This window comes from Anastrepha obliqua, chromosome 1 (assembly GCF_027943255.1).
Source record: "Anastrepha obliqua isolate idAnaObli1 chromosome 1, idAnaObli1_1.0, whole genome shotgun sequence".
Classification (NCBI taxonomy): domain Eukaryota; kingdom Metazoa; phylum Arthropoda; class Insecta; order Diptera; family Tephritidae; genus Anastrepha; species Anastrepha obliqua.
Genome location: NC_072892.1, coordinates 106498932 through 106525303, shown reverse-complemented (window position 1 = coordinate 106525303; position 26372 = coordinate 106498932). Strand labels below are relative to the sequence as shown.

The following is a 26372-nucleotide window of genomic DNA, read 5'->3' as shown; positions in this document are numbered from 1 at the left end:
TACCGTGATATTTAAAAATATATTTAATATGCAAAAGGAGTAAATGAAGACCTTTTCTATATTACTGGAAAAATAAAAATTTATTTATTCTATTCGCTATAGTAAGCCACCTGGAATGAACAATTTTTTTGGGGTTTTTCTTTTTTAAGCTGTCGTTGCAATGTCCTGTTATAATAGCACTACAAATATCAAATAGGTATTTTTGATCCGTACTTAAATCTTTTTCACTGGATATATCTGGTAGTGTGAATATAATTGGTTTATAATTGACGAAAGAAAGCTTCTCACAATCCTTCAATTTTTTCTCTATTTCACCGTTAAAGCTTTCAGACGTAGAGCCATCAATGTATTCAAACAAATGTCTAAGCGGTAGTTTATTGGCGTGTAATTGGCAGATGAACCATTGTAAGGGTTTTTGAAGACAATCTCCTCCAAAGGTTCAGACGACATCACTGGTATATGTATATAGGTTCTCAACGAACCCACAAGCACTAGATAGGAAACGGAAATAAGCACCAAAATGTGGGCAGTGTTATTTCTGACTAGAAATTAGCAACCACAAGGAAATATATATTTCCTACAAGTTTGCACCAACAAACCAGCGCCACAAGGTATGCAGTGCTTTTTCTCACGAGAAATCAGCACCCACAAGGAAAATGTATTTCCTACAAGTTTGCACCAACAACCAAGCGCCACAAGACATGCAGTGCCTTTTCTCGCTAGAAATTCGCACCCACAAGGAAAATATATATCCTACAAGTTTGCACCAACAAACAAGCGCCACAAGGTATGCAGTGCTTTTTCTCACTAGAAATTAGCACCCACAAGGAAAATATATTTCCTACAAGTTTGTACCAACAAAGTAGCGCCACAAGGTAGGCAGTGCTTTTTCTCACTAGAATATTGAAAAAGGGCAACGCGTCACTTCCGTCAGCGTACACTCCCGGTGACTCACACGATTTTACTACCCATATTTTTCATACCATGGGCCTTATATATAGTTTCTTAAGGAGTAAACTCCAATTAACTTAAAACAGAGATGATAAAAGATTCTTGAAGCAAAACCTAGTACCATGAGATTCATCAAACAAACTTTATAATTCAAGTGACAATAATTTTATTAGTGATAGTATCTTTGCTTAAGCCGCAGTATCAGCTGTTACAACCTCCGTCTAATCTGATCTATTCACAATATAACAAAATTAATTATGGCAAATTTTCAATTTTCTACTTCACATCTGTCACTGAGATCCGCATCAAACTGTGCCAGTTTTCAAAACACCTCTTTGCTAAAGAAACCTCACACTTGAAAGACCTTGTATCTGCTTTGTATTCAGGTAGATGTCTGCTACCATTCGCTATTGATTTTTAATGTTATTATTGCCCACTGAGTGTGCTGTTTAGTTCATAAGCGGCAAATTTTAACACATTTCCATGCACAGTTTAGCTGCAGGGCCCATAAAAATTATTGTGATATAATTTCTCGTTTAATTCCATTGCGTTCAGGCCGTTGCTTCTGCTGCTTCTGCAGTTCCAAGCTACCATTACCAGTTAAAGAAATTAAAGTTCATTGAAGTTCATTAGATTTGCGAAAATTCCAGCTGTTTGTCTATGTAACCGCCCAACTTGGTCACATGCACACCACCATCTTTGTGTAAATGCTTGTGGCACGACTTGAGCATCTTTCTTCTACACAAACGGCATTACTTGCATGGTCAGCAAAGGCAACAAAGTCAGATATTGGTTAAAATGGGCAATGTCTATAATGGCCACAACTTCAACCTGAACATTTTCATTGGCATATCAATCGACTGCAATAAATTTTCTATCGATGTGACCTCCACCGATTTTGGATACGGACTCGAATTTGGCTGTGACCAACTAAACGTAAACGAGTAGTAGAAAGGTGCAGTGATTTTTGCTTTAATCAGCGCTTTACGTTCGAGGTGGACGGATGACGACGGTTTGTTCGCAGAGAGATAGATGCTGTTGAGTGGAAAGGGTCGAGGGCTTAGGAGAGAGCGTGAGTGAGAGACCAGAGAAATTTACGATAAGCAAACATTTTACTCATTCATGTATAGGTTTAGATGTTCGCCGGTGTTTGTGTGCGTGGCTGTTGTGTCTATTTTCGCACATGCGAGGTTGGATAGGCGTGCATGTGTATTGGTGCATGCTTGGCCCGTGGCGGTGTCGAAAGGGAAACGCCAACAAATTTCATCTGTTCAGCTCAATTAATTCGAAATTGAGATTGAGCATCAACGATAAGTGTATCCAATTAGGAAAAATGGCCGCTCACTTGTATGGGCGGCTGCCAACAAAGCCGCGTAAGTGTGTGCGTATGGTATTTGTGAGTGAGTTACGGTACATTTAGACAAGAACTTAAGTCATCTGAGCCGAAAGAAAACGCACACAAAGAATGAAAAAAAATAAATAGAAATGATTTACGGATTTTCCAGATTGAAAGTTTTTGAAGAAGAAGTAGCAGCAATAAGCCAACAAAAACTTACAAACAGTGAAAACACTACAAAAGCCCCCATTCACAAGCACACACATACACACACACAAATGTAGGTTTTTGCAATGATGAGAGTCTCACGAGCCATATCCCAAATGGAATAATACCAAATCACGAGTCATTGCTTTGTCGATTGAACGTTAAATGACCGAAGAAATATTTTTATGTTTCGGTTAAGACGCAAACAAAAACAGGATAAAAAAGAGGATAAATAAAAATAAAATGTACCGAAAATCATTACATTTTATCAAATTCTTATTGGCAGCGGCTTACGCTTTGGAAGTATAAGTTTCGCAGCCACAGCAACCACAATTTAGGACAGATTCATACGAAATTTATTGGCACGTCACACAAACTGAAGCACCCAATTGTTTTCGGCTCAGGCACTTTTTGAAATGACGTCAAAGAAAAGGTTGTTTCGTGTAGAGCGGGGAATGCAATGTGAAAAGTTTCATCATTAAACTGAATTGATAACAATTTACGCCGCGTGAAGCTTCTTCTTACCTAAATTCCATTCGCTTGTTTCGCCAGTCAGCTGCTGGCGTGTTGGCTTTGTTCAATGACTACGAAGGAAAACTGGTTAGTGCCCACGCTTGTGGTCTGAGTTAATCAACGCCAATTTAAAAGTTAGCACATGTATTTAGACCTAAGAGCTGGCATACAATTATATAAGAACATATTTTCGATGTTGGTTTACTCGCATGTGGGGGTTGGTTTGGATTGAATTGAGAGAACTTCCAAAAAGTGATGACTATATTATCGACATGAGTTTTGAGGTATGTGAAATTAATTTTTGATATTTATTTTGTTCACAATTCGTCGCTTATTTTTTAAGAGAAAACATCGATCTTTCTTATTCGTAAATAAAAAAGGACTATTTGTTGTAATTTTTTTGTTTCAAATTAATACAGTAAAATACAATACATAAAAAACGTGAAAGTATTTGATAAACAGAAGAATATTCCAGAAAGTATTATGTTCACTCCAATTCACTATATTTGTCCCTATAACATTGCACTGTGTAACAAAAACACAAATTCCGAATATATTGCAGTTTTTTTCAGACTTGGCTAATTTGATACAAACTGTATCCTCTGAATATTGAATTAACTCTGGACTCAGGTTGAAAAACCAAATTTTCATAGGCTGAATTATAAACTTACCAGTAATTTTAATTTTTTTAATACTTCAATTATAAGCAGATATATGGCGGCGAACCACGCCGTATAAAATGTTAATAAATCTTAAGCAATGCACGACCATGAAACATAAGGAAAATTTGAAATTATTGTAAATTTGCGAATAAACTAATTTTAATTCTGTTTTTAACGAGCTTCTAATTTTGTTTTTGAATAACTTTTTTACTAAATAAAGAAAAAATGATTTTGAGTGGTGGAAATCTTTGCTTGGGACTTTACTATTTTTCTGTTAAGTGAAAACTATGGCATCCCTCAAGTGGCATCCCTCGATAGATATTTGTGTTCAGTTTATCGCATTTTCAATGGCTTGCCGTAAGATTCCCGGTAATAACTGTGCGCATTCCTGTATAATAATCTCCTTAAATGCTGGATTGCCTGAGGCTTATTGGCATAAACCCGAAACTGCAAGTAGCCACAAATGATGATTGGGATGGTTAAATCAAGCAGTCTTGTTAGCAATGCCAAATCGCCAAAGGCGGCGACTACGGAGACGCGAATTTCCCGAGCCCCAAAAACCAAGATTTTGCTTATTGACGTAACCGCTTAAGTGGAAATGCGCCTCATCTCTCATGATGATTTTCGACACAAAATCGTCCTTTCCGTTGTTGTGATTGATGATTGTCATACGCGGCTGACGGTACACAGGCACTGATGCACTGTTTCCTCCATGTGCGGCGCCCATCTTTGTTTAAAACTCGCTGTAGAATCTGTCTGTTGATGCCCAATTGTTTCTTTATTCATTTTTAGCGAAATCGGTCGCGATATTCTCGGCCGATCGACTAGGCTGGTGGCGACCAAGCCCTGCAAGTCTCGCGTTGTTCCCATCTGTTTGACTCCAGCAGTTAAGCGGCAAAACACCAACGCCACCGACCGATTTTTGGTAAAAAAAACCTACACAAATATTCCACGCTTTTGCGGAGTGCAGCACTCTATTGCTTACCTGTTGTATGCCGCAGCTGAATAGTTGACAAATGTCAGCTATGATTGACGTATGACGCCATTCACAGAAATTATAATGGTGATTAATTTGGCGTATAAATTATTAAAATCCATTAAGGCTCGGCAAGACCATTTAACCATTTTATTTCATCATAAAAAAAATAGCATACATATTTTGAAAAAAATATGGGAACAATTAATTTAATTTTCTCTACAAAAAACAGTGGCTTAAAATCTAAATAAAATATTTGTCATAAAATTGTACTAAGTCTCTTAATAAAACAAAGATCAAAATTCCACTTCAAAAAAAAATAAATAATTGCCGCGTACACTTCTGTTAGGTGTTTGGCCGAGCTCCTCCTCCTATTTGTGGTGTGCGTTTTGATGTTGTTCCACAAATGGAGGGACCTACAGTTCCAAGCCGACTCCGAACGGCAGATATTTTTATGAGTAGCTTTTTCATGGCAGAAATACGCTCGGGGGTTTGCCATTGCCTGCCGAGCGGCGACCGCTATTAGAAAAATGTTTTTATTAATTTTGCTTCCACCGAGATTCGAACCAACGACCTTTCTGTGAATTCCGAATGGTAATCACGCACCAACCCATTCGGCTACGGCGGCCGCCTTTTCCACTTAAACACCAGAAATTGCTCAAGTTGGTTGCGTTGGAGACAAAAAAAGGTCTATCTATTCAGGAATTTGTATCACAAAATGCTCCCTGTTGTTTTTTTATTGAATTTCTACACATATTATGTATCGAAAATGTATGGATCGCATAGATCATGGATCAGTCCAATTTATTATTGACTGTGCAAAAGGGCAAAAATTGTATCCTACCTAAAAGGAAATTCTGATTTAAACTTTCAAATCGCCGATCCCAGTAGCTAAAATGTTTAGTCCCTGCCATCAAAATCCATTTTCTGAACCTTGTTTGTTTATTATATTATATAAGAAATGTATACCATTAAAATTCTTGTGGTGTTTTATACATTTTAATTAGCTGCTATTTAGTCGTGTGTGTGATGAATTGGAAAAAGCGGAAACGAGTTGGCACTACAGGTGGGTTAATGAGAACAACTGGTAGATGTAACTAATGCTAGGCGCTCTGGCGTAGGTATTTGGGCAACGTACAGGTATCCCTGTAGATACAGCGTTCTTAAGTTGCAACTTTTTCGAGTTACATGGAAAAAATGCGACATTCCTTCGAGTTAAATGTTATTTAAGTTAGACGATTTTTACCAATTTTCATAAAAAAGACAAAATAATAACTACCTAACAATTATTTATTAATATACTTGCATATGAGTATGTTTATAAAGGATAAAGTCCGTGGCAGGCTTTAAAGTGTCTAAAGACAGGTTCACCTCACTTTTATGTTTTAATGCATCAGAAGATTTTTGTGTGAAGCCGATGAAGCCGATATATAAATCATTGAAACCTCCGACATTAAAGAATTGTGATAATTCAGAAAGAAAAATATCTTTTAAAGAAAAATGTAGGTATTAAGGCGCTATTGCTGATAGATAATGCTACTGGGCATCACGAAGAACTACATTACCTAAGTGTGAAGGTTGTGTTTCTACCACCCAATACAACACCATTAATTCCGGCATTGAAGCAAGGAGTCAATATCCACTTTTAAGACGTATAGTTCTATATACCAATGTCGTTTCAGTCTATTTTGGGAAATATAGAATATGGCGAAAAATTTTATTTTCTCCACTGCAAAACCCCTATATCGTCTGGTTTTAAAGCTTCAACTCGTAAGCCTGCTGGAAATCTCTTTCCTTTTCTCTTTCCTGACGTGGTGTGCGAAGATAGTTAGGTTCTACGTAAAGAAAATAAATATGAGCGCATTATAAATGTTGCTCATTCGCTGCTTGGTGAAGGATTCGACGATATGTCTAGTGAAGACATAAATTAACTATTATTTGAAAAGTTTTGGATGAAGAAGAGCTTTAGAGCTCCTTTCACAGTCAACGTTAAATTTAGTGACAGCCAAAGAGGAGGAAAGTTATGAGGATGCATCTACTCAGAAACTCTCAATGACTGATGTAGAGCATGGCCTAAATATGGCGAAAGAGTTGGAAACTTATTTTGCATAAAGAGGTCCTTGTTTAGCCCGTAGATAAATATTTGCAGCAAAACTAAATAAATATTTAAAGCCATTAAAAAGATGTATCGCGGATTTGAATGACTAAATTGTTTACCGAGAAGCAACAAGATAAAGAAGTTTTCAGCGGCGAGGATTTTTTGCCTCTGAAGAGAAGGTACATTAAATTAACACCATTTTTTGATTAATTAGAGTAAGGACGCCAAAGAGTTATTCATAATATACATTGATATTTTTTTATAAAGTAGTCTAACATTTAATGCTAAGATTTGAAAAATAAAAAAATTCTTTTTCATTGAAAATGTTGTACTAAATCTGAGTTTCCATTCACACGGTTTTGAGTTACACCGAACCGATTAATCGTGCAACTCAGGGATACCTGTAAAAATCAAAAATTGATTATTTGCACACAGAAAGCACATAAGTGCATACATAACTTTTATTTCAAAAAAAATTTAAGAAAATAAATAAATAAATAACAAACAAATAAATAACAAATAAAAAAATAATTGGAGATTAATAAAGGAATTAAAAAAAAAAAAAATAAATAACAGATAAATAAATAACAAATAAAAAAATAAAATAAAACCAAAATGTATTTACGAGCTATGCTTCTGAGTACTTTGTTGTTCAAAATTGCCAGTAGAATACTTCAGTCGCCGAAACAAAATAGAGGAAGTAACTTAAGTATCTGATAAAGTAGCTTAAAATATATCAAAAAATCTCGCTGAAAACAACATTAAAAATTGAAAAGTGGCTTCAGAAAAAATCAGTGTTATGAGATGTGATTTGATCTTGAAATTATAAAGTCCGAACGCGCTTCTATTATTCATAAAGATAACTGAAGTGGCCGCCTTAGCCGAATGGGTTGGTGCCTGACTACCATTCGCAATTCACAGAGAGAACGTAGGTTCGAGTCTCGGTAAAACACCAAAATGAAGAAAAACCTTTTTCTAAAAGTGGTTGCCCCTCGGCAGACAATGGCAAACCTCCGAGTGTATTTCTGCTCATAAAAACATTTGCCATTCAGAGTTGGCTTGAAGCTGCAGGTCCCTCCATTTGTGGAGCAACATCAAGACGCACACTACAAATAGAAGGAAGAGCTCGGTCAAACACCCAAAAAGGTAGTACGCGCCAATTATAGATATATATACCTATATAGCTGAAGTGGATGGCCATTCATTCACAACACAAATCTCAATATTTCCGTAATTTGAAGAGTTGAACGTTGAGCACAACAAACCCAGCTGGTTTCTATCGCAAAAGTGTTGTAAACGCAAAGCATAAACATTTCCCATACATGTACGGTGCTGGAGTGATAAGTCCTTGGACCGAGTCATTCCGGTAACGTAGAACCGACTGCCTTTTTCAATGTTGCTGTTTCGCTACGAAAGTGTGTTTTTCGGTCTCCATTTCACATGCTTCGTAAGACATTACAACAGCCGTAGTATTTGAGTGATTATCGCAGAATATCAGGATTGATATTCCCAGTGCGGAGTATTCTTGAACTGGCTACCTTTGGCGCTATTAAATATTTCAATTATTTTAAGTAACTAATCACTTTCAAAAATAAATTTATTATTGAATTTAAGGTTTAAATATTTTTGTATAACAAGGGCCATACGCATTGAAAAATGTGTCATTCGCATAATTCCTGCACCCTTGCATTGTGTCATGACAGCACTCATACAACTACATAAATTAGTAAAGTTTCTCTCTAACTTGTTAGGCTTTGTTTTTGTCTTTCCCTCATCAGGGCTCGCATTGTCTGGTGTCTTTTCAATTATTTCTATTTTTTAATTTTTTATACTCTCTTACGCTTTCGCTGCTGCTGCTTTTGTTAATTTTATCTTCATGCATACACCCTTCATCCTCACCGTCATCATCATCATCATCCCTATCATCAGCTGGCACTTCTTTGCTGTGCTGTGATTAGCTTAATTTAAAGTTAATTTTAGCTAAAACAAGGTTTTGTTATTCTTGACTGCTAGTAGGGGAGGTGGCGTCACCGTCGCTTCGTAGACACCACACAATAGAAGAGCATACGCAGCTGCTAACTTACACACATACATACATACGTACATACATACATATATGAAAGGCATGAGTGTCAGAAGAATGGGTGCCCTACAGCTGTGCTAGCATCTGCTAGGGATCGCATACACTGTGACGTTGCCGCAAGGGCCACACCTGCAGCTTCTGCTTGACAACCCTAACAAGTGACGGCACAGAAAATTCAATAGCATGGGAGAAGTGTGGCGGCTGCAAGAAAGCCAGAAACAGCAACGCAGCAACTCACCCAACACTGTAACTGACCGTCTCTGACTGGTGACCGCCCAAGTGAGATTTCTATCTAAATTGATGCGTTTTTCCATGCTTTTGATGAGTCCAATTAAATTAATTACCGGGCATTAGATAATCCAGTTTATATGAGCAAGCGGAGTAGACGCAGCGCGGCATGCATAGTGCTGTGCGGAATTAGTTCTAATCAAAAGGTAGTTCAGATAGCGCATACGGCTGCGTTTACTAATACAGACTTCAGTTTTTTGTAATGGTTTTTGTTCTTTTCTGTTTGTTTGTTTGTTGTTGTTATTTTTTTGCTCGACTGAAAGTGCTACACTGTGACTAGTGAGTGAAGGACGCAATGTAAAGGATCAGAGTGCGCCAAGTGGACCTGACAGCATTTTTAGTTTCAGCAGCTACACGCCTACATACAAACGCAATCTGATTTATGCACTCAAGCTTATTTGTGTGCCTAGATATAGGTATGCTTTTGCGAATACGCAAAGCTGCGATAAGCAATTTTGTATTGATGTGGATTGATTAAGTTAATTGAAATTCACACAAAGCCATTCAGCTGCTGCTAATAAACTACTAGTAAACTGGTTAATTGATGCAGAAGCTCTAGGAAAAACTTGAATGTTTGCATTAAATAGTAATTACCTATTTGATGGCCTCCTCCTAGCACTATGCTCAAGCTGTGATAAGCGAATCTTTGTTGGAGCAATACTCTGGCTGTGGTTGAGATTCACTTTGTGGTCGAATGTGAATTGCTGTGGAATATGTCGAGTGGCTAGCCACTGAGCTTTAAAACTTACACGTTTGAGTTTTGTAAAAATACAAATACTATATACATATAATAAATTGCGGCCGCCATAGCCGAATGAGTTGGTGCATGACTACCATTCGGTAGTGTCCAGATTCGAAACACCAAATGTTAGAAAAAGCTTTTTCTAATAGCGGTCGACTCGAGACAGACAATAGCAAAACCTCCGGTTGTATTTCTGCCATGAAAAAGCGACCCATAAAGCACCATCTGCCCTTCGGAGGCGGCATAAAACTGTACGAGCCTCCATTTTTAGAAAAGCATCGCACATAGGAGCAGGAGCTTGGCTGAACACTAAGTAAAGAGTGTAGGTGCCAATTATAAATACATATGTAAAGGGTGATTGGAGGTACTTTTTCGAACAGTTTTTTCTTGCGTCAAGCGTGACTATTGGCAAACCAAGTACACAATTTTGGTCAGTATTCTTTGATATTTTATCATGGAAAGGCTTGCACCTCAACAACGTTTACAAATCTTACAATTTTTGTACAAAAATCGACGCTCTGTGCAAAAGTGTAAGGCGCCTGCTTAGGCCAAGTTATTGTGTACATAACCGTTCAGCGGTTAGGCCCATTTTTGGCTGAATGGCTACGTAATAAGCAAAATTGCAATAAAGAGAACTTGCAGCCATTCAGAACAGCCATTACATCCATTAAAACCAACCATTTGGTGAGGTCTATGGGCTGGAGGAATCATCGGTTCATATTTCTGCAAAGACGTGGCTGGCGCCAATGTAGCAGTGAGTGGCGAACGCTATTGCGCCAAGATAAATAACCTTTTGATGCGGGAAATTAAGGCCCGTGATATCCACAATGCCACTACTTGCCATACAGCCCGTGAAACAATGGACTTACTGCGTCGTCTTTTTAGTGAGAAATTTATCTCTCGCCTCGTACCAATGCATTGACCACCAAACTCGTGTGATATCATACTTATGAATCTTGAATACATTAAGCAAGGCCAATATCATTAATAAAGATGTCCCAAGTGTACTTCCCTGGGGAATAGCAGGACATGCATGAAAAAGCGAGAGAACGTGTTGTTGAGGACCTCTGAATAGTATCTGTCATTTATAGTAAAGGTCACAATCCGATACAAATACCTGTCGCAAAAAGACAATACCACCTTGATGAAAAAGTTCCCGGAACAACCAACTCTTGAACTACTGATTTGAGTTCTGTTTTTTTTTAATTTTGCCACATCTGTGATCAACATTCCTACCAATATTTTATCGTCATTACTTGACATTTTCTATCTATAGAAAATCCATCTCTGCACAGTCTTAAAAATGAATTTGAATTTGCAATAAAGACTTTGTATTAAATTTTGCGTTTAAAATGCATTCGATGAAGCAAAAACCTTAGATATGTTGGGAAACTGTTTCGATAATGACACTCTAAGACGCAAAAATAATCACCCTATCGGGAAATGTATACTTTTTTCAAATAGCGTCGTACGTCAATCATAGTTGACATTTGTGAACTATGCAGATGCAGTATACAAACAGACAAGCAAAGGAGCGCGTAAGGATCAAAATAAAAATTTCCATGAACATATAATACTTTTTTTTAATTTAATAAAAAAGTTATTCTAAAACAAAATTGTACTTATAAATAATTTGCTTCTGTAAAGATTACGTAGGACACCTGTGCAGCGCTAGTAAGTGCGCCAGTAATGAATGTATTTTGCGCCAATGAACCTTTCATTAATATTAGACTTAAAGACATTGAGAACATTTTGTTGAAGATTCAATTAACGGAGCTATTGTCGCTCCAAAAGCTCACGAAACACTACTCAAAATCTGGGTGATTTTAAGAAATTTGGAAAATTGTAAAAAGATTAACAAGGAAAGGTAGAAAAGGAAGGAATGAAAAAAAATGTAACTACTTAGATTCTTCAACATAAATTGATTTTAATTGCAGTCTATAAGTAGAGTATTGCCGTTTCTGGCTACCACAATGATACCCTTTTAAAGTCTCTTCCACTCCGGCAGCGCACTAAATATCACTAACTCGTTTATTTTTATATTTACATACTGGGAATATTCGTATAAATATTATTTTTTCGCTTTTTCTGCACTTTCAACTCTTCCTTTTACTTTTCATAAAACACGTTTCTCATTCTCCCCATTACGTTCGGCTCTACACGATTGCATTACACAGGCAATACACTGCGTATGAGCGACTCAAGTGCGCACCTTTTCATTTCAATGACTCACAGAAGAGTTTGAAAAGAATTTAGAAATAGGAAACGAATAATACTAAATGAACAGAAAATGAAAATAAAATACAAAAAGCCCTCTGATTGCCACTTATTTGTATGGCCTTGGCTGACATTTTTCACACTTGGCGTTAGCCATAAATTTTCTGACTAAATAATTTCCGCATAATTTTTATGCAAATGAAAATTCCTTTTAAACTTTGGTTGCTTACCGTTGCCGCATAACTTGTAATTAGCGCTTCCTTCCTCACACAAATAGTCAGAGTGGTCAGTGTGACTATGGAGTTCATACAGCTGGCAATCCCACCTACCGTCTGCGTGCCCACTTGCCCACCCTCTTGCCTATTCTCGCGCCGACTCGTTTGCCAACCAGCACAATCCGACCGGCTCACTCTGTTTGACCACGAAGTAAACTATGGTTGCTTGCCAGCGCTGCACAGGTGGGGTACTAATTTAATTTTTCATGAGCTTCGCAAAACTTTCACATTTCTGCAGAAGAAAACAAAAGCAAATGCGAAAACAAATAATGTTGAAGAAGAACTTGCAAAAAACCAAAAGCAAAAAGGCCATTCACTGGCGGGGCCCAGTTCACCGCAAAGCTTTTAAAGCAAGTTATTTATTTGTTTATTTCCTTGGCTGCACGTTGTTGGTTGTTTATTTGCAGGCCGCCGACCGGCGCGAGTCGGAAAGTCAGCTCATACTAAGGCAGCCGCAAGAAGTCATTGCTATTTGCAGTGTAGGGACATGCGTGAGTGCTGCGCAAATTTGCGTGAATCTGCGTTTCTGAACGAAGTTCTTGCGGTGGGTGGCGACGGAGAAGAAGCCAGACTTGTGTGAATATAAAGTTTTGCGCTTAAATGAATGCCGTGCTAATTACTTATAGTTAAAATGTTTGCGAGATGAGTTCGGACAGAAGTGGCATTTACACGAGTTCGACTTGTTTAAGAACGCCAAAGAGATGTCAAGAGTTGCTAAATACTATTTGGTCAGCGTAAATGTAAACGTAAATGCCCGTCTGTTGGATGGACGGTTGGGTGGTTCAACTTGTGTATGAACTGCTACTATCTGGACAAGTAATTAACGGTAATTAGTGTTTGTTCGTAGTTTTTGTTTATTATATATGTATATGTATATGAATATGATGAATATGTAATGTATACATTTGGTGTAATTTCTGCAAAAACTGTATGGATTTCATGCATTCGATTTATAGTAAATTTGAATGGTTCGAAGAGGTTTAGGCGAAGAGGCGATCACCGTACCCGAATGTGTTGGTGCGTGTACTAAAATTCAATGGGTTATAAAACTGACCACCTCAAATTTTTCTAAAAATTCTGAGTAAAAAGTTTGATGTTTTGATGGGCATTTTATTTGTTCATAAAAAATTATTTTATTTGAATTACAACAAAAAATGGCCAAAACTACTGAAAAGTCGCTGTGCTATAGTTATGAAATGCTATTTCTATTGTATTGTATTGTGTGTATGCATATCAAGAGAGCTGAGATAAGGCTAGTTGAGGCGAAGTGTGTCGAGTAGACTTTGGGTGCGATGCACAGATGATAGATTTCAAGGTTTTTTCTTAAAATAATTGTGAGGGGATTTTCGACTGCCACGTCGCCATCGTTGAAGTGTCATTGTTTGATTATTTTCGTATATCACCAACACAATCTCAGTTTGTTTGTTAATACACTCCAAGTGATATTAGCTCATGAGCTGATTCTGTCAAATTCATTCAGAGTCTGTTAAGGAGCTCACTTTTAAAATCTATTCACCACGGGAGAGATGAACTGAGGTGAGTTTAGATGAGGTACGGCCTATTTGGCGGTTCTTCGATCTGCCAAAAAACAAAAAAGGGAGACTCTAAAAATATTCATTAATTTTTATGAAATTATTTAAAAAAAATTGAATGTTTCGAAATAGCAACTAACAACTTTATTCCACAGCAAAAAAATTACACTGAAAAATAAGTTTTATTTTTGTTCACAAAAATATAAGTCGATATTTGATTATATTTTCTTAGCAATATTAAAAGACTAAAATATTTATTACTATTTTGAATCGAAAATCTTAAAATCTCAAAATAATGGCTAAGTATCAATTTTTTTGATAAAACTCATAATGATAACAGTTCTCGGATCCGGACATAAAAGTTCAAATATTACCGTATTCCATACGTTTGATTTTATCGTTTGACCAATGATTATAATTTAAGTTCACTTCAAAAGAAAGGTGCCAAGCTGTAAGCAAAAATGATCAAAACCGCGTTTTTTATTAAAAATTGTTCTGTTCTCAATTTTTAATAAAAAAAATAAAAGTAAAATTTTATTAATGAAACACAAAATCGAGAGCTGAACGGGAACTACTACATAGTATTATGGAGTAATTTGTACAAATTTCATTTTATATTGAAATAAGTCACTTGGAGAAAAACGCGTTTAAAGCTTTCATAAGAAACCGGAAACATGCGCGACTTGTTAGTTTCTATTTTTTTTTTTTTTTTTTTGATAATTTTGCACTTACGGCAAAGCTAACTCCTGCTAAAATTCGTCTGCACTTCAAAATTATTTTCGTTTCCTCGGCAGGCTGTTATGTGCAAAGAAATATTTCTCTATTCGCAGGCACTCATTTTTTTCCATTCGATACTCAAACCTTGACAGTTTATATAATTACCTTAAGCGGGTTTACTGATCTTTAAATTTCAAGTTTTCGTATTTTTATTTGGTGAGCTCCATGCGGGTTAAAAATAAAACAATGAATTTACTTGCCCTCAATTAGAAGTCATCTTGAGGACAGTTATAAAAAGCTATAAAGAGCTTTGTGCTCTTCTTTCCAAGTTTTTGTGCAATAACTCTTTAATATGTAGATTTAACACAGCGTGTATTTCGGGACACATAACCGCTTAATGTAACAACCTGGGCGCTGGTCTTGAATAGACTGAGTCAACCCGAAATTGAAAATCAGCTGAACGGTTTCCATCAAACCGATGAGCTGGCAAAATCCAAGCTGTGGAGGAAAGTGTTGAGAATAAGCCTGTGACTGGTTGTTCGTCGGAGGTGCCTTCAAAACAATTTGACCAAAGATTTGAAGAAGTTTATCTACAATATTCAGCTGAACAATGAGATGCTAATTTTTGCGAATAATCGATTTTGAGCGGCGAGGCTAACCATTCACCTTTTTGAACAAGTGAGTGAACAAACTATGCAGTTTTAAGTACCGACAATACCTGTAAACTCAAAAAAATACCAAACCACGCCCAAAAAGTGATCGTATGGTGCGCAGTTTACTTAAATCATGCGCCAGGTTTTTTTTCAATAGACAAACGAAACGCGAAAACTGTCACTTGTTAGCGCTATTGAAACAGTCTGAATGAGTTCTTAATACTAGACTATTTATATTTGGAAAAAATGTTACTCCAGTAAAACGGCAGCAATGCGTGTGCAATCCGAAATTTTTAAAAACACTTTTCTTTGCCCGATTTGACGGTACCAGACTGCTTTCTCTGGGTTTACCTAAAGGAACTGATCTACGTTCATATGCCGTGAAATGTATAGGTCCATAAAATCAGCACGCGGCAAAAAATCGGCATTTGAAATAATTAATATTGACGAATGTGATGCAAAATATCATAAAAGAGCCGAAATTTACGTCAACTCTGATGGCGGCCTCAAATCATCATTTGCGAAAACATGAACAAATAAACATATGCCTTTAAAAGAAAATTAATATTAAATGTTAAATTAAGTTCAATTACTTAATAACTTACAGAATTAGCGCAAAAGAAAATCGGATGATGATTTTTTTTGTATTTTTTTTTTCGTGTTTTTCGTAGCGTCAGAAAATATTAACAATACAATTTTTTATCGATTTGACGCCTCCGCTTCTGTGGATAAATTTATGTGTTTTGTTGACTGAAATTTCATATAGTGAATTATTATGCAAAATTTACGTATTTTTTATTTTTTATTTATGAGCTCGCGCAATTACAAGAGCTGCTTGGCTAAACAACAAGAAGTGTTGCTAGTTGCAATCTGATGTCTCCATTGCACAACCTACTTTTTTTAATTGAAATGTACTTTTCAGAAGCGTGAATTATTTGTGCTATTTAAAGTGATTCGAAAAATTCATCTCCACAAAAAAATGTTATTAAATCGTAAAAATGTTCATGACGTGATTAACGTTCTGATACAAAAAAAAGTAGAAGGTAGTTCCATTAAATGTTTTGATGGCAATGTTAGCCATTTGGTTTTTGCTGGTATTATCATATCTTCATCAAAATCAGGCTAGTAGTTGCAATAAATCGATTGTTTTTCAATTGCTTCTAAAAATATTTGAAACAAAAGATAAACAAATAAAAAAATTACAGCATTTTCAATCAAATAATAGCGAGAATAAAAACAGTTGCGCATTTGAAGGCTGTGTGAATTTTGTAAATAACTACGTGTAAGGGTTGCGGAATGAAATTTTTGCAATTTGATTCCATTCCTTTCATTAGGAATAAGTGATTAGAAGCTTGTGATGTGAAAGAAGAAAATCTGCCCAAGGCGCGAATTGCTTGTTCGAAGTATTGCGAGGTAATAATACAAAAACTAGTATGTGACCTATGCCACAGGAGGGGAGATGGTAAGTATACATACAGCCTGCGACAAAACGAAAGCAACACAACATTTGGGCCAGAGTTTTTACTAGGTTTCTCCTTTTTTCTTTGAATACTCAATAATTTTATACGTACATATATTTCAAATTATTTGTTTTGTATTGCACATAGTAAGGCAAAGTCTTGTGATAGTACATCTTCTTATAATGGAAAACGAAGTTGGTACATCTAACATGCAACTTGGTACTACTGGTACCAACTCCACGGTTAACTTTGGCACGGATGGGAGAGCTACTCGCAGGAAAGCTAAGGTCTTGTGTAAACATTGTTGAATAAATTATTGAAACGTAAGATGCAATATTTATAAATAAATTAAGAATTACTTCTGCTATCACCAACACGTAGAGCTTGTAAAAGTGCTGTCGGGACATAGCCCAGTAGCAGCGAGAAATGCAAGAAATGCAAGGAACAAGGCTCAAGGGAAACTGTAAAGCGTCTTTACGGATGTCGGGAGTTATTCAAAACATGCTTGTAATATTACAAAATATTTAGGGGCACCACAGTGTGAGAGATTGGAGGATATCACAGCAGTGGGTTGGAAATCGGTCCTTAAATGCACAATGGAAACATGGTGTGCGGGTGGACTAAGTAAGTATTTAAGTAGTAATTTTTTATCTCATTTATAAAAGCCACGGTTTACAATTGATTCAATTGATACAATTAACTCATAAATTAATTCATTCAATATATAAAAATAAATAAAGAAATACATTATGTCATAAAATTACTGGGAATTGTCCAATAAAACGCAAAAAATGGTTCAATCATTAAAATTTATTTTTTCGCCTTCAAAATAGGCTCCATTCGAAGCAATACACATATGCATACATCAAAGCACCTTTCAATCTCGTTTGGAGAGATCTTCTTCAGCTCCTTCAGCGAATGACCTCTATAGACTCAAAGCGGCGTCCGCGGAGTGGCAATTTAAGTTTTGGGAAAAGGAAAAGGTCACAGGGGGCTAAGTCCGGTAAAAATGGTGGTTGATTAATGATATTTGTCGAGTTTTTGGTGAAAAAAGTGTTCACAGTATGAGCCTTGTGAGACGGTGGGTTATCATCGTGCAAAATCCATGAATTTTCTTTCAACAAACCGGGCCGTTTCCTACACACATTTTCTCTCAAACGTCGCATAACTTCCAAATAATATTCTTTATTTACCGTAAAACCATTTAGAATGAATTCCGAGTGCACAACATCATGATAATAAAAAGAAAATTAGTAGCATGCCTTTCGCTTTTGACGGACTTTGACGTGGTTTTTTGGGTTTCGGCTCATGTGGATAGCGCCATTCAGCCGCATGTTGATTGGCTTGCTCGTCAAACACACCCCCATATACCCACTCCTCTTATGATATGCTGGATAAACGTTGGATTCGAATTCACTTCCTCAAGTCATCTTCACCTCCTCAGCCACCTTCTTCCGAAGAATTTTTTTAAGGAAATTCTACTCTCTTGGAACGAGTCCAGCAGCCACGCGTCTCATGCCTTGTTCATGGTTTATTCGTGAGACCCGCTAAGATCACAAGCTACCTCTCTCAAACGTAAATGATGGTTTTTCGGTACCATTTCCTTGTCTTTGTCAACGTTTTCATCCGTTAAAAACGTTGATGGGCGACCAGATCGGAGTAAATCTTTAACGACTTCCCGGCCCTCTGCAAAAGCCTTATACCACTCGTAGACCCGTTTTTTTGATAAAGCACACTTGCTATAGGCTTTCTGCAACATTTTCAATGATTCCGCAGACGAAATTCCGTTCAAAACACAAAATTTAAGACAAATTCTTTATTCGATATTTTTATCCATCGCATGAAAATCGCAGAGCACACCTGCGGTTGACTGATTTCTGCTCAAATATGAACGAGACTGATTTAATAAAACACAAACGGTTAATTATTGTTCAATTTTTATTTTATCTCCTTCAAAATAATCACCATTGGAGGCGATACACATATGCCAACGTTTTACCCAATCATCATAGCATTTCTGGAAGGCCGATTTCGGTATGGATTTCAGTTCCTTCTTCGAATTCTCTTTTATGACTTCAATTGTCTCAAAAATGTTTTCCACGGAGCGGCAACTTGAGCTTGGGAAACAGGAAAAAGTCACATGGAGCCATATCAGGCGAATACGGTGCTTGCGGAACGATATTAACATTATGACAACAAGACGTGATGTGTGAGCTGGTGCATTATCGTGATGCAAAAACCATGACTTGTTGTCCCACAATTCCTTCCTTTTAAGACGAATGTTCTCGCGCAAACGCTTTAAAACGTCTAAATAATATTCAGCGTTAACCGATCGGCCTTGCGGAAGGAACTCCGAGTGCACCACACCTTCGTAATCGAAAAAAACAGTCAACATAACCTTAATTTTTGAGCGACTTTGGCGTGGTTTTTTGGGTTGATGTACGGCCCTCTTTGAACGATTTGTACCACTGGAAAACACGTGCACGCGATAGAGCAGAGTCCCCATAGGTTGTCTGCAATATTTTTAAGGCGTCTGAAGCCGAAATTTTGTTGGAATAACAAAATTTCAAACAAATTCTTTGTTCAACTTGAATTTCCATCGTTAAATTCGAAGAACACACTCGAGCTTGACTTTACAGTAGCACAGAAAACAAACTATGTGACATATCACGCTGAAATTTGCCATGTAAGCTTATGCCAGTCCTACCAAAAAACAAAAAATTTATTTTTGCCATATGCCATCCGCGGACCGTTTTATTGATAAAGTCTCGTTCATATTTGAGCAGAAGTTAATTAAAAGCTAATTGACAGATCTCGCTCAAACTCTGCGACACTATCGAGGACAGTTGTACCAACTTTCCAACAAAAAAAATTTAGACATATGTGTAACGCGCGCTTTTTAAATGACTCGTTCCCTATAGTTTTTTGACAGAATTTGGATAAGAATGTTTGTCACAATAACGATTTTGTCTGCCACACCTCTAAAATAAAGTAATAGTTAAACTCTGCAATATGAAATTCTCTATAGTGTTATGTCTTCGTCTTCGTTTAAGGACTCAAGTTTGCATAGCGTTTCTATAGGCTATTGCATTCAGTTTTAGCAATTCACATCCGGCTTTAAATATTGTTCGGATGTCAGCTAGCCGTGGATCTACTCTAAAATATGCTTCTTTTTTAGAGTAATCTAAGTAATCTTACTTGATTGCGCTTTTTGTTTTGCCATATTTAAATTTTGTACTTTCACGTTTGATAAAAGCGGGGTACAGCGAACTTGCCAGTCCCTAGCAGCTATACTTTCTTTAAGCTTAAATCCGAACTCCATACCAAAAAACGTTTGTGCGTGAGTCTACTGCTGCTGTACTCATAAATATATATTTTTCCAAATGTAGGTATTTCATGTGTAGTTCTAGTGAATAAGAAAAGCTATCTTTCATGTTAGCTTCTTGGTTATTGCACAATTCGGGGTGAAGTTAGGTAATTTCAAAGTTCTTTCAATAAAATAATGCTCAAGTTTTCTTCTTCTTTTCTTCTTCTTCTTTCATCATTCTGTATGAAATCTATGTTTTAGCTAAGAATTTGGTAATTAATATTAGGTCTTGCTAAATTATTTCTGGCTTCCAAATGCTTAGCATACGTCATTTTGGCTGTGAGAATGACTCCGAGATATTTATATTCTGCCACCTCTTTTATTTCTTTTCCTTTGTATCACCATTTTTCAGTATTGGCTAGTGGACCACCTTTTCTAAAGACCATCTCAGACTTTATTGAATTTATTTCCATGTTCCACTCAGCGCAATATTTTCCCAGTTTTTTAATCATAGATTACATGACATTGAGACTATCTGCCAGGAGGACAATATCATCAGCTTATAGAGGAAGGCGTCCATTTAGGCGGGTGGACTATTTCAAAACGCATAACTAATGAACTCCATCTGATACCGGTATGTAGCGAACCGGTCTATGCGTGACTGCAAGTCAACCACTTAAACCTAACCTAACCCAATATTCACCTCAATACTTTGAATTCGCTTCTTTAGGGCATCTCTTAAGTAAAATTTTTGCGTAGTGATAATAGAGGCAAAATTATGAAAACGTAGAAATAATTCCACTGAAACCAACGAATACATGAAATTGGCATTAAAATCATTCGTAATTGGAAATGTACAGAGCAAAATTTTTAGAATCATCATCTTTGATAATCCACTACACTCGACTAAAAAATTATCGCAGCTATCGAAACACAAAAAACTGCAGCGACTGAAATTTTTTGCTGTTCGCAACTGTACATTTCGCAGTTTGTAGTAAAATTACTTTTAATGGCTTACATTTACACCGAAGTTTTTATGTAATGCAAGTGCGCACGTACGCAATCGTATATTTAAACTTTTTATGAGAAATCGCTGGCACTGCAGTTTTTTATTTTAACTCAGCATAAAAAATCACTTCACAAACTACATACACACATGTATTTCTATATATATATATATATATATCTGTATATGCATACATGCATGAAAATGAACTTACCGCATACTTTTGCGCACATCCTGCGGTTCAGGTGGCCGCGGTCGATGCCTGCAGACGACCACAATACCCGCCACGATAATTGACGTTACAATGACGGCACCTATCGCCACAACGGCGGCCAATATAAGAAGTGTCGACTGCTGTTTATCATGTCCATGTACATCGATGCTGGCGCCCGCACCCACGCCCGCACCACTGCCACTAGCACTGGCACTCAGGCCGCCACTTGAATGATGTGTAGTTTCTGCTGGTGTGGGATCCTCGGAGAGTATAGACTCGTCTGTGTATCAAACATTGAATAAAAATGAATGCGAAAAGACAAACCAAAAATAAAAAAGAGAAAAGAAGAATTAGTGTTGAGGTAAGCAGAAAAAAATGAATCAATAATGTTTAAATGAAGTAGCTACGAATGTATGCATGAGTATACTCGCACTGGCACACTTCGACAACTGTGAAAGCCACATGCCAGTTTGCAAGAATATGTTCACGCACCCTTGCACTAAGTGCATATATACATAGTTACACATATACGCAGATATATTCACGAGTCTGCAAAATAAATGAATGGCATACAAACCCACACACACATGCTACACACTCGCCCACGAGCAGCGTAAGTTGAAGACAGTCGCAATATGCTGGTGCTTTTTTCTATGTACTTTGCCATGCAAGGAAGTTTTTATTCATGCATTGGTACCATACAAGTGTGTCCTGAGTATCTATTGAATACATATACGACGCTAAAATAGATTTGCTCCATATTTGCTTGAAATTAGTTTACTTTAATCTTATTCCAAGCATACTCGTAAGTCTCGCATCCTTTCGAATTCATTCCGATATACCAATTCGTGATAATTTCAAACTAGTTGCCAGTAAGGAGGTAAAGAATTCGTGAGGATATTGTCAACAGGCTTACATACTTCTGGTTCTGCTTTATGTGGTATGTGAGGCACGCTCTTCCTGTAACATTCCTATAACATTCATCCCGCTCGGCTGCTTTCCACCCTGAGACCGCTGTAAGCATTTTATCAAGGTGGAGCCGCGTTTATGTCTATTGACATAACCAGGTACCGGCGTCCAGTTCCCTCTCTTGTGGACGCATGGGGACTTTACTCCAGCTAGCCGAATGGATTGGTGCGTGACTACCATTCGGAATTCACAGAGAGAACGTAGGTTCGAGTCTCGGTGAAACACCAAAATTAAAAAAGAGTTTTTTCTAATAGCAGTCGCCCTTCGGCAGGCAATGGCAAAACTCCGAATGTATTTCTGCCATGAGAAAGCTCCTTATAAAAAATATCTGCCGTTTGGAGTTTGCTAGAAACTGTAGGTCGCTCCATTTGTGGAACAACATCAAGACGCACGCCACAAATAGGAGGAGGAGCTCGGCCAAACACCCAGAAAGGGTTTAGGCGCCAATTATATATTTATATACTATCCCCTCCTCCCACTGTTTTCATAAGTGGTTCAGACAATTCTGAATACCGCAGAGAATGTGAAGATCCTGGGACTCTCGTTCCGCCACCTGACCATGAAGAACTGCTTATAGCGATAATGCTGCTAAATAACAACAAAGACGCGAGAGCTGGCGCACTGTCCGCTGAACAATTTCAACATTTCAGCGAGAAGTTGGTAAGGTGCATGCATCTGCTCCTATTCAAAGTATGTTCAAACAAATTCATGCTTGTCGATTGAAATTTAAGTGTATTTTGCCCAATCCGTGAGAAGAGTGATCGTGCAATTTGCAATCCAACTACCGCAGAATAAGGCGTACAAGGTTATATCGAGCATATTGTGCAAAAGACTGCAGCCTCCATCAACCAACTGATTGGATTTTATCAGTGTGGCTTTAGACCTGGAAAATCCGTCATTAACCAGATATCCACAATATGCCAGGTCTTGGAAAAGGTTCATGAAAGCGGAATAGACACACATCATCTTTTCGCCGACTTCGCAGTCGACAGCATGAAAAAGAGTTGTCTATATGCCACGATGTGTGAATTTGGCATCACCGCAGAACTTAATCGCTCAGGCACAATTTTTAATAAGAATGTACAACTGTTGCCGCACGCCGATGATTTTGACATTATCGGCGAATTCGTTTTAATTATTTTATTATTCGAGTATCTTCTGGACTGCTTCAGTCCGTAATTCAATTTGCATAAACGCCCCGGATACTTGCAGTCTTTGCAGCCCTCAGGTTGACGCATGACACCTCTGCACCTCGCCTTATACTTCTCTACAGAACCGTTTGCATCATTTCTAGTAAACACCCTACTTTACTTTCACGAAAGAGTCCCGGCCGACCCCTTTTGCGTTTTTCAGCAATTACTTCGCCCTCAATCCTAATTCCGTCTACGCTTTCACTCACTTCAACACCGCCAGCGATTGACGATTCCGGCTGCCCAATTTGTATTTCGTAGAACATAAACAGTTACTGTTTTATAGCGATCACAACCCCTTCCTTATTAGAATATTCAGAATTACAGTCTTCATTCATATTCACATACGAGCTATTAAAGTTGAAAAATATAACGTCACTTCCTACAAAAATTGTTTTGTATTGGCATTGTGTAACCTATAAGCTTTAGCGTGAGATGCAGGCAAAGCAAACTTTTACACATCTACCGTCAAATTTTAATCGGCCAGACCCATGTCTTGTTAAGCCCCATGCCTTCGCAGCCAATTCATAGTGTGTCCTACCTTTTAACATCTTTGTTGGGCTACGATTGCGAGTATATGCTGCTGTGTTAACTGCTTGCGACCATAGAGAATGAGGGAGATTTGAAAAAGGTAGCATACATTGTGCCATTTCGGAAGCCCGGATCTTGAGATTATGCCCACTGGTCTCGTAAATAATTCCGTCTTTATAAATAAATTTCTTACAATTATCACTAATACTCGTATATTTTTTCCCGCATCGATTGCTGCTGAAGTGACAATCTTTGGTCAGGTGTAAGCAAATCTTAGTCGCTGTGGCAAGACAACCCCGATTATCATGGAAAGGTCTGTTTTGATCGGTCTCGTGTATACCCGTACAGTAAAAAATGCCAGTATATTCCTTAAAAGGTGGTGGATTTCAGTATTTTCTTATGTTCATTTAAGTTTAATCTTTAACTTGACCATATTTTTCATGGAACAGGGTATTAGGTAAAAGTCACTCTTACGATTTATTGCTATATTCGCAACACGCTTCTTCGCTGCGGTATTGTTTCCACCTTTTTTATGGTGAATTCGAGCGAATTTACCCCTCACTTAGAGCTCCAGTTGGTATGGCTAATAGCTTTTATGTTCGAGTAGAGTTAGGGCGTACTAATGTACATCTGTATATGTGTGCCCATAGATACAGTATATGCAATTTACGTGCTACATACACGCATATATATGTATATGTAAATACTAGGGTGCATCACTTCTTATACAAAAAAAATTAAAGGAATCTTTATAATTTTTACACTGGCACTAAAAAATTATAATATTTTTAGACTTATGCTAAATTATTTAGAAAAAATTGTGAGACTTAAAAAACATTTTTTTTATAAATAAAATTAGTTTTAAATTAGCAGGCCTTGGTATTAAAAACCTGGAGAACTTCATCAGCAGCATAAAGCGCTTAACACATCCGTAACTCAATCATCGTTCGTAATCCGCAAATACTCAGCCCTGCTCCTTCTCTCCATCCCCTCAATTATCACATTTCGTCCCATCGGTTACCTTCAATTGTTTCCTTTGCAATGGGGTAACAAAGGATGAGTTTGATTTCTAACCTAACCTAACCCATTCTAACCTAACCTAACTTAACCTTAGTATAAGAGCTTAGAAAGATAAGAGGCCTGCATAGTTAAAGTTCCGGTGGTTGCCACACTCCATAAGGAGGCCTAGACCCATTATGATATCATTAGTTTGGACTCAAGCTCCCCCTCCACTTTGCAATTGAAGTAAAATCATTTTGTCTCTCGAATAAACGATAAAATACTGTGAATGGCTGTCGATTCAAAGTCTGCAAGACTTCCAAAAAGTGAGAGTTTAGACAGCGATATCGCATTTTAGCAGAAGCGGGGTAAGGACAGAGGAACTGCTCAGTGCTCTTCCCGAAACCACATACGTTTCCCATGTGTTCCCATTAGACGGTGTCCGGTGATGATATCAACTACCGCACTAATGGAATTTCGGTGTAGATTTATGAGGGATAATAGTTATGTGCTCATTTCCTCTGGGTCAAGCCTGTTTAGTTAGCTCACCAGTAGGTTCCATGGCCCATCTACTGTTGGATTAAGAAAAGTAGGTTAACCGAATAAAGAATAAAGAGATGCCTATATGTTGGGCAGAATTGGTGGATTTAAAATCAATTCCGTTTATACCCAGCTGAACTGCCTTGAAACCCAAACACCATTGGTGGTGCACCGCTTAGCCAGCTCATTTAGTTCTACTATACTTTTGATTGCTATTTTGGATGAAGTACTCGGACGTTGTAAAGATTTTATAGCAGCTTGACTGTCAGAGTAGACAGACGAGTTCCTTACCCACAACGCAGCCTACCTTAAAGCAATTAACACAGCATAAAAAACGCTTCAGTAGCCACGTAGTCGTAGATTTAAGTTCAGTTGCCCCTTATTATTTAGTCTCTAACCGTCAGTAATGATAGCCGCTCAAGATAATTAATATTATCCATTTCATATTTCTTTGGGATAATTAATATTATCCATTTCATATTTCTCTGGGATTATGTTAGATTAGGTTAGGTTGAGTGGCTGTCATCCCACATATTTAGGCCCAAATAACCCCATTGTGATACTACTGCTTTACACGTTTTAGTCTTCTCTGAACCAACCTATGGATTTAATGAATTTCAATCCTATCAAGCAAGGCGAATCCGAGCATGGGAAGTCTTTTTCTGTATAGAGTAATGCATGTACACGAATGGTGTTTCACGGTTGCCTCTTCTTCAATAACTTGACACCATCGGCAAAAGTCAATATGTATGATAGTATCCCCAGTTTATATGCATGCCTTCCAATTAGACAAAGCCCTGTTAGTATCCCATCGCATTTCTCATATCCTGTCTCCTAAGATTTAATAGTGATTTTCTACGGCCATGGTTCCATTCTGTCCAAGTTTGCCTGCTTATTTAGTCAAAA

The 26372-nt window shown here is 37.4% G+C and overlaps 1 protein-coding gene across 1 annotated transcript in view; it reads right to left on the bottom strand.

The window, feature by feature from the left end:
- Positions 1 to 26372, bottom strand: part of LOC129236403 (uncharacterized) — a 391692-nt gene that overhangs the window by 56384 nt on the left and 308936 nt on the right. The window contains exon 15 of the mRNA XM_054870777.1: positions 21238 to 21517. Coding sequence (XP_054726752.1) covers positions 21238 to 21517 — 280 coding nt within the window. The remainder of the gene's footprint in view (positions 1 to 21237; positions 21518 to 26372) is intronic.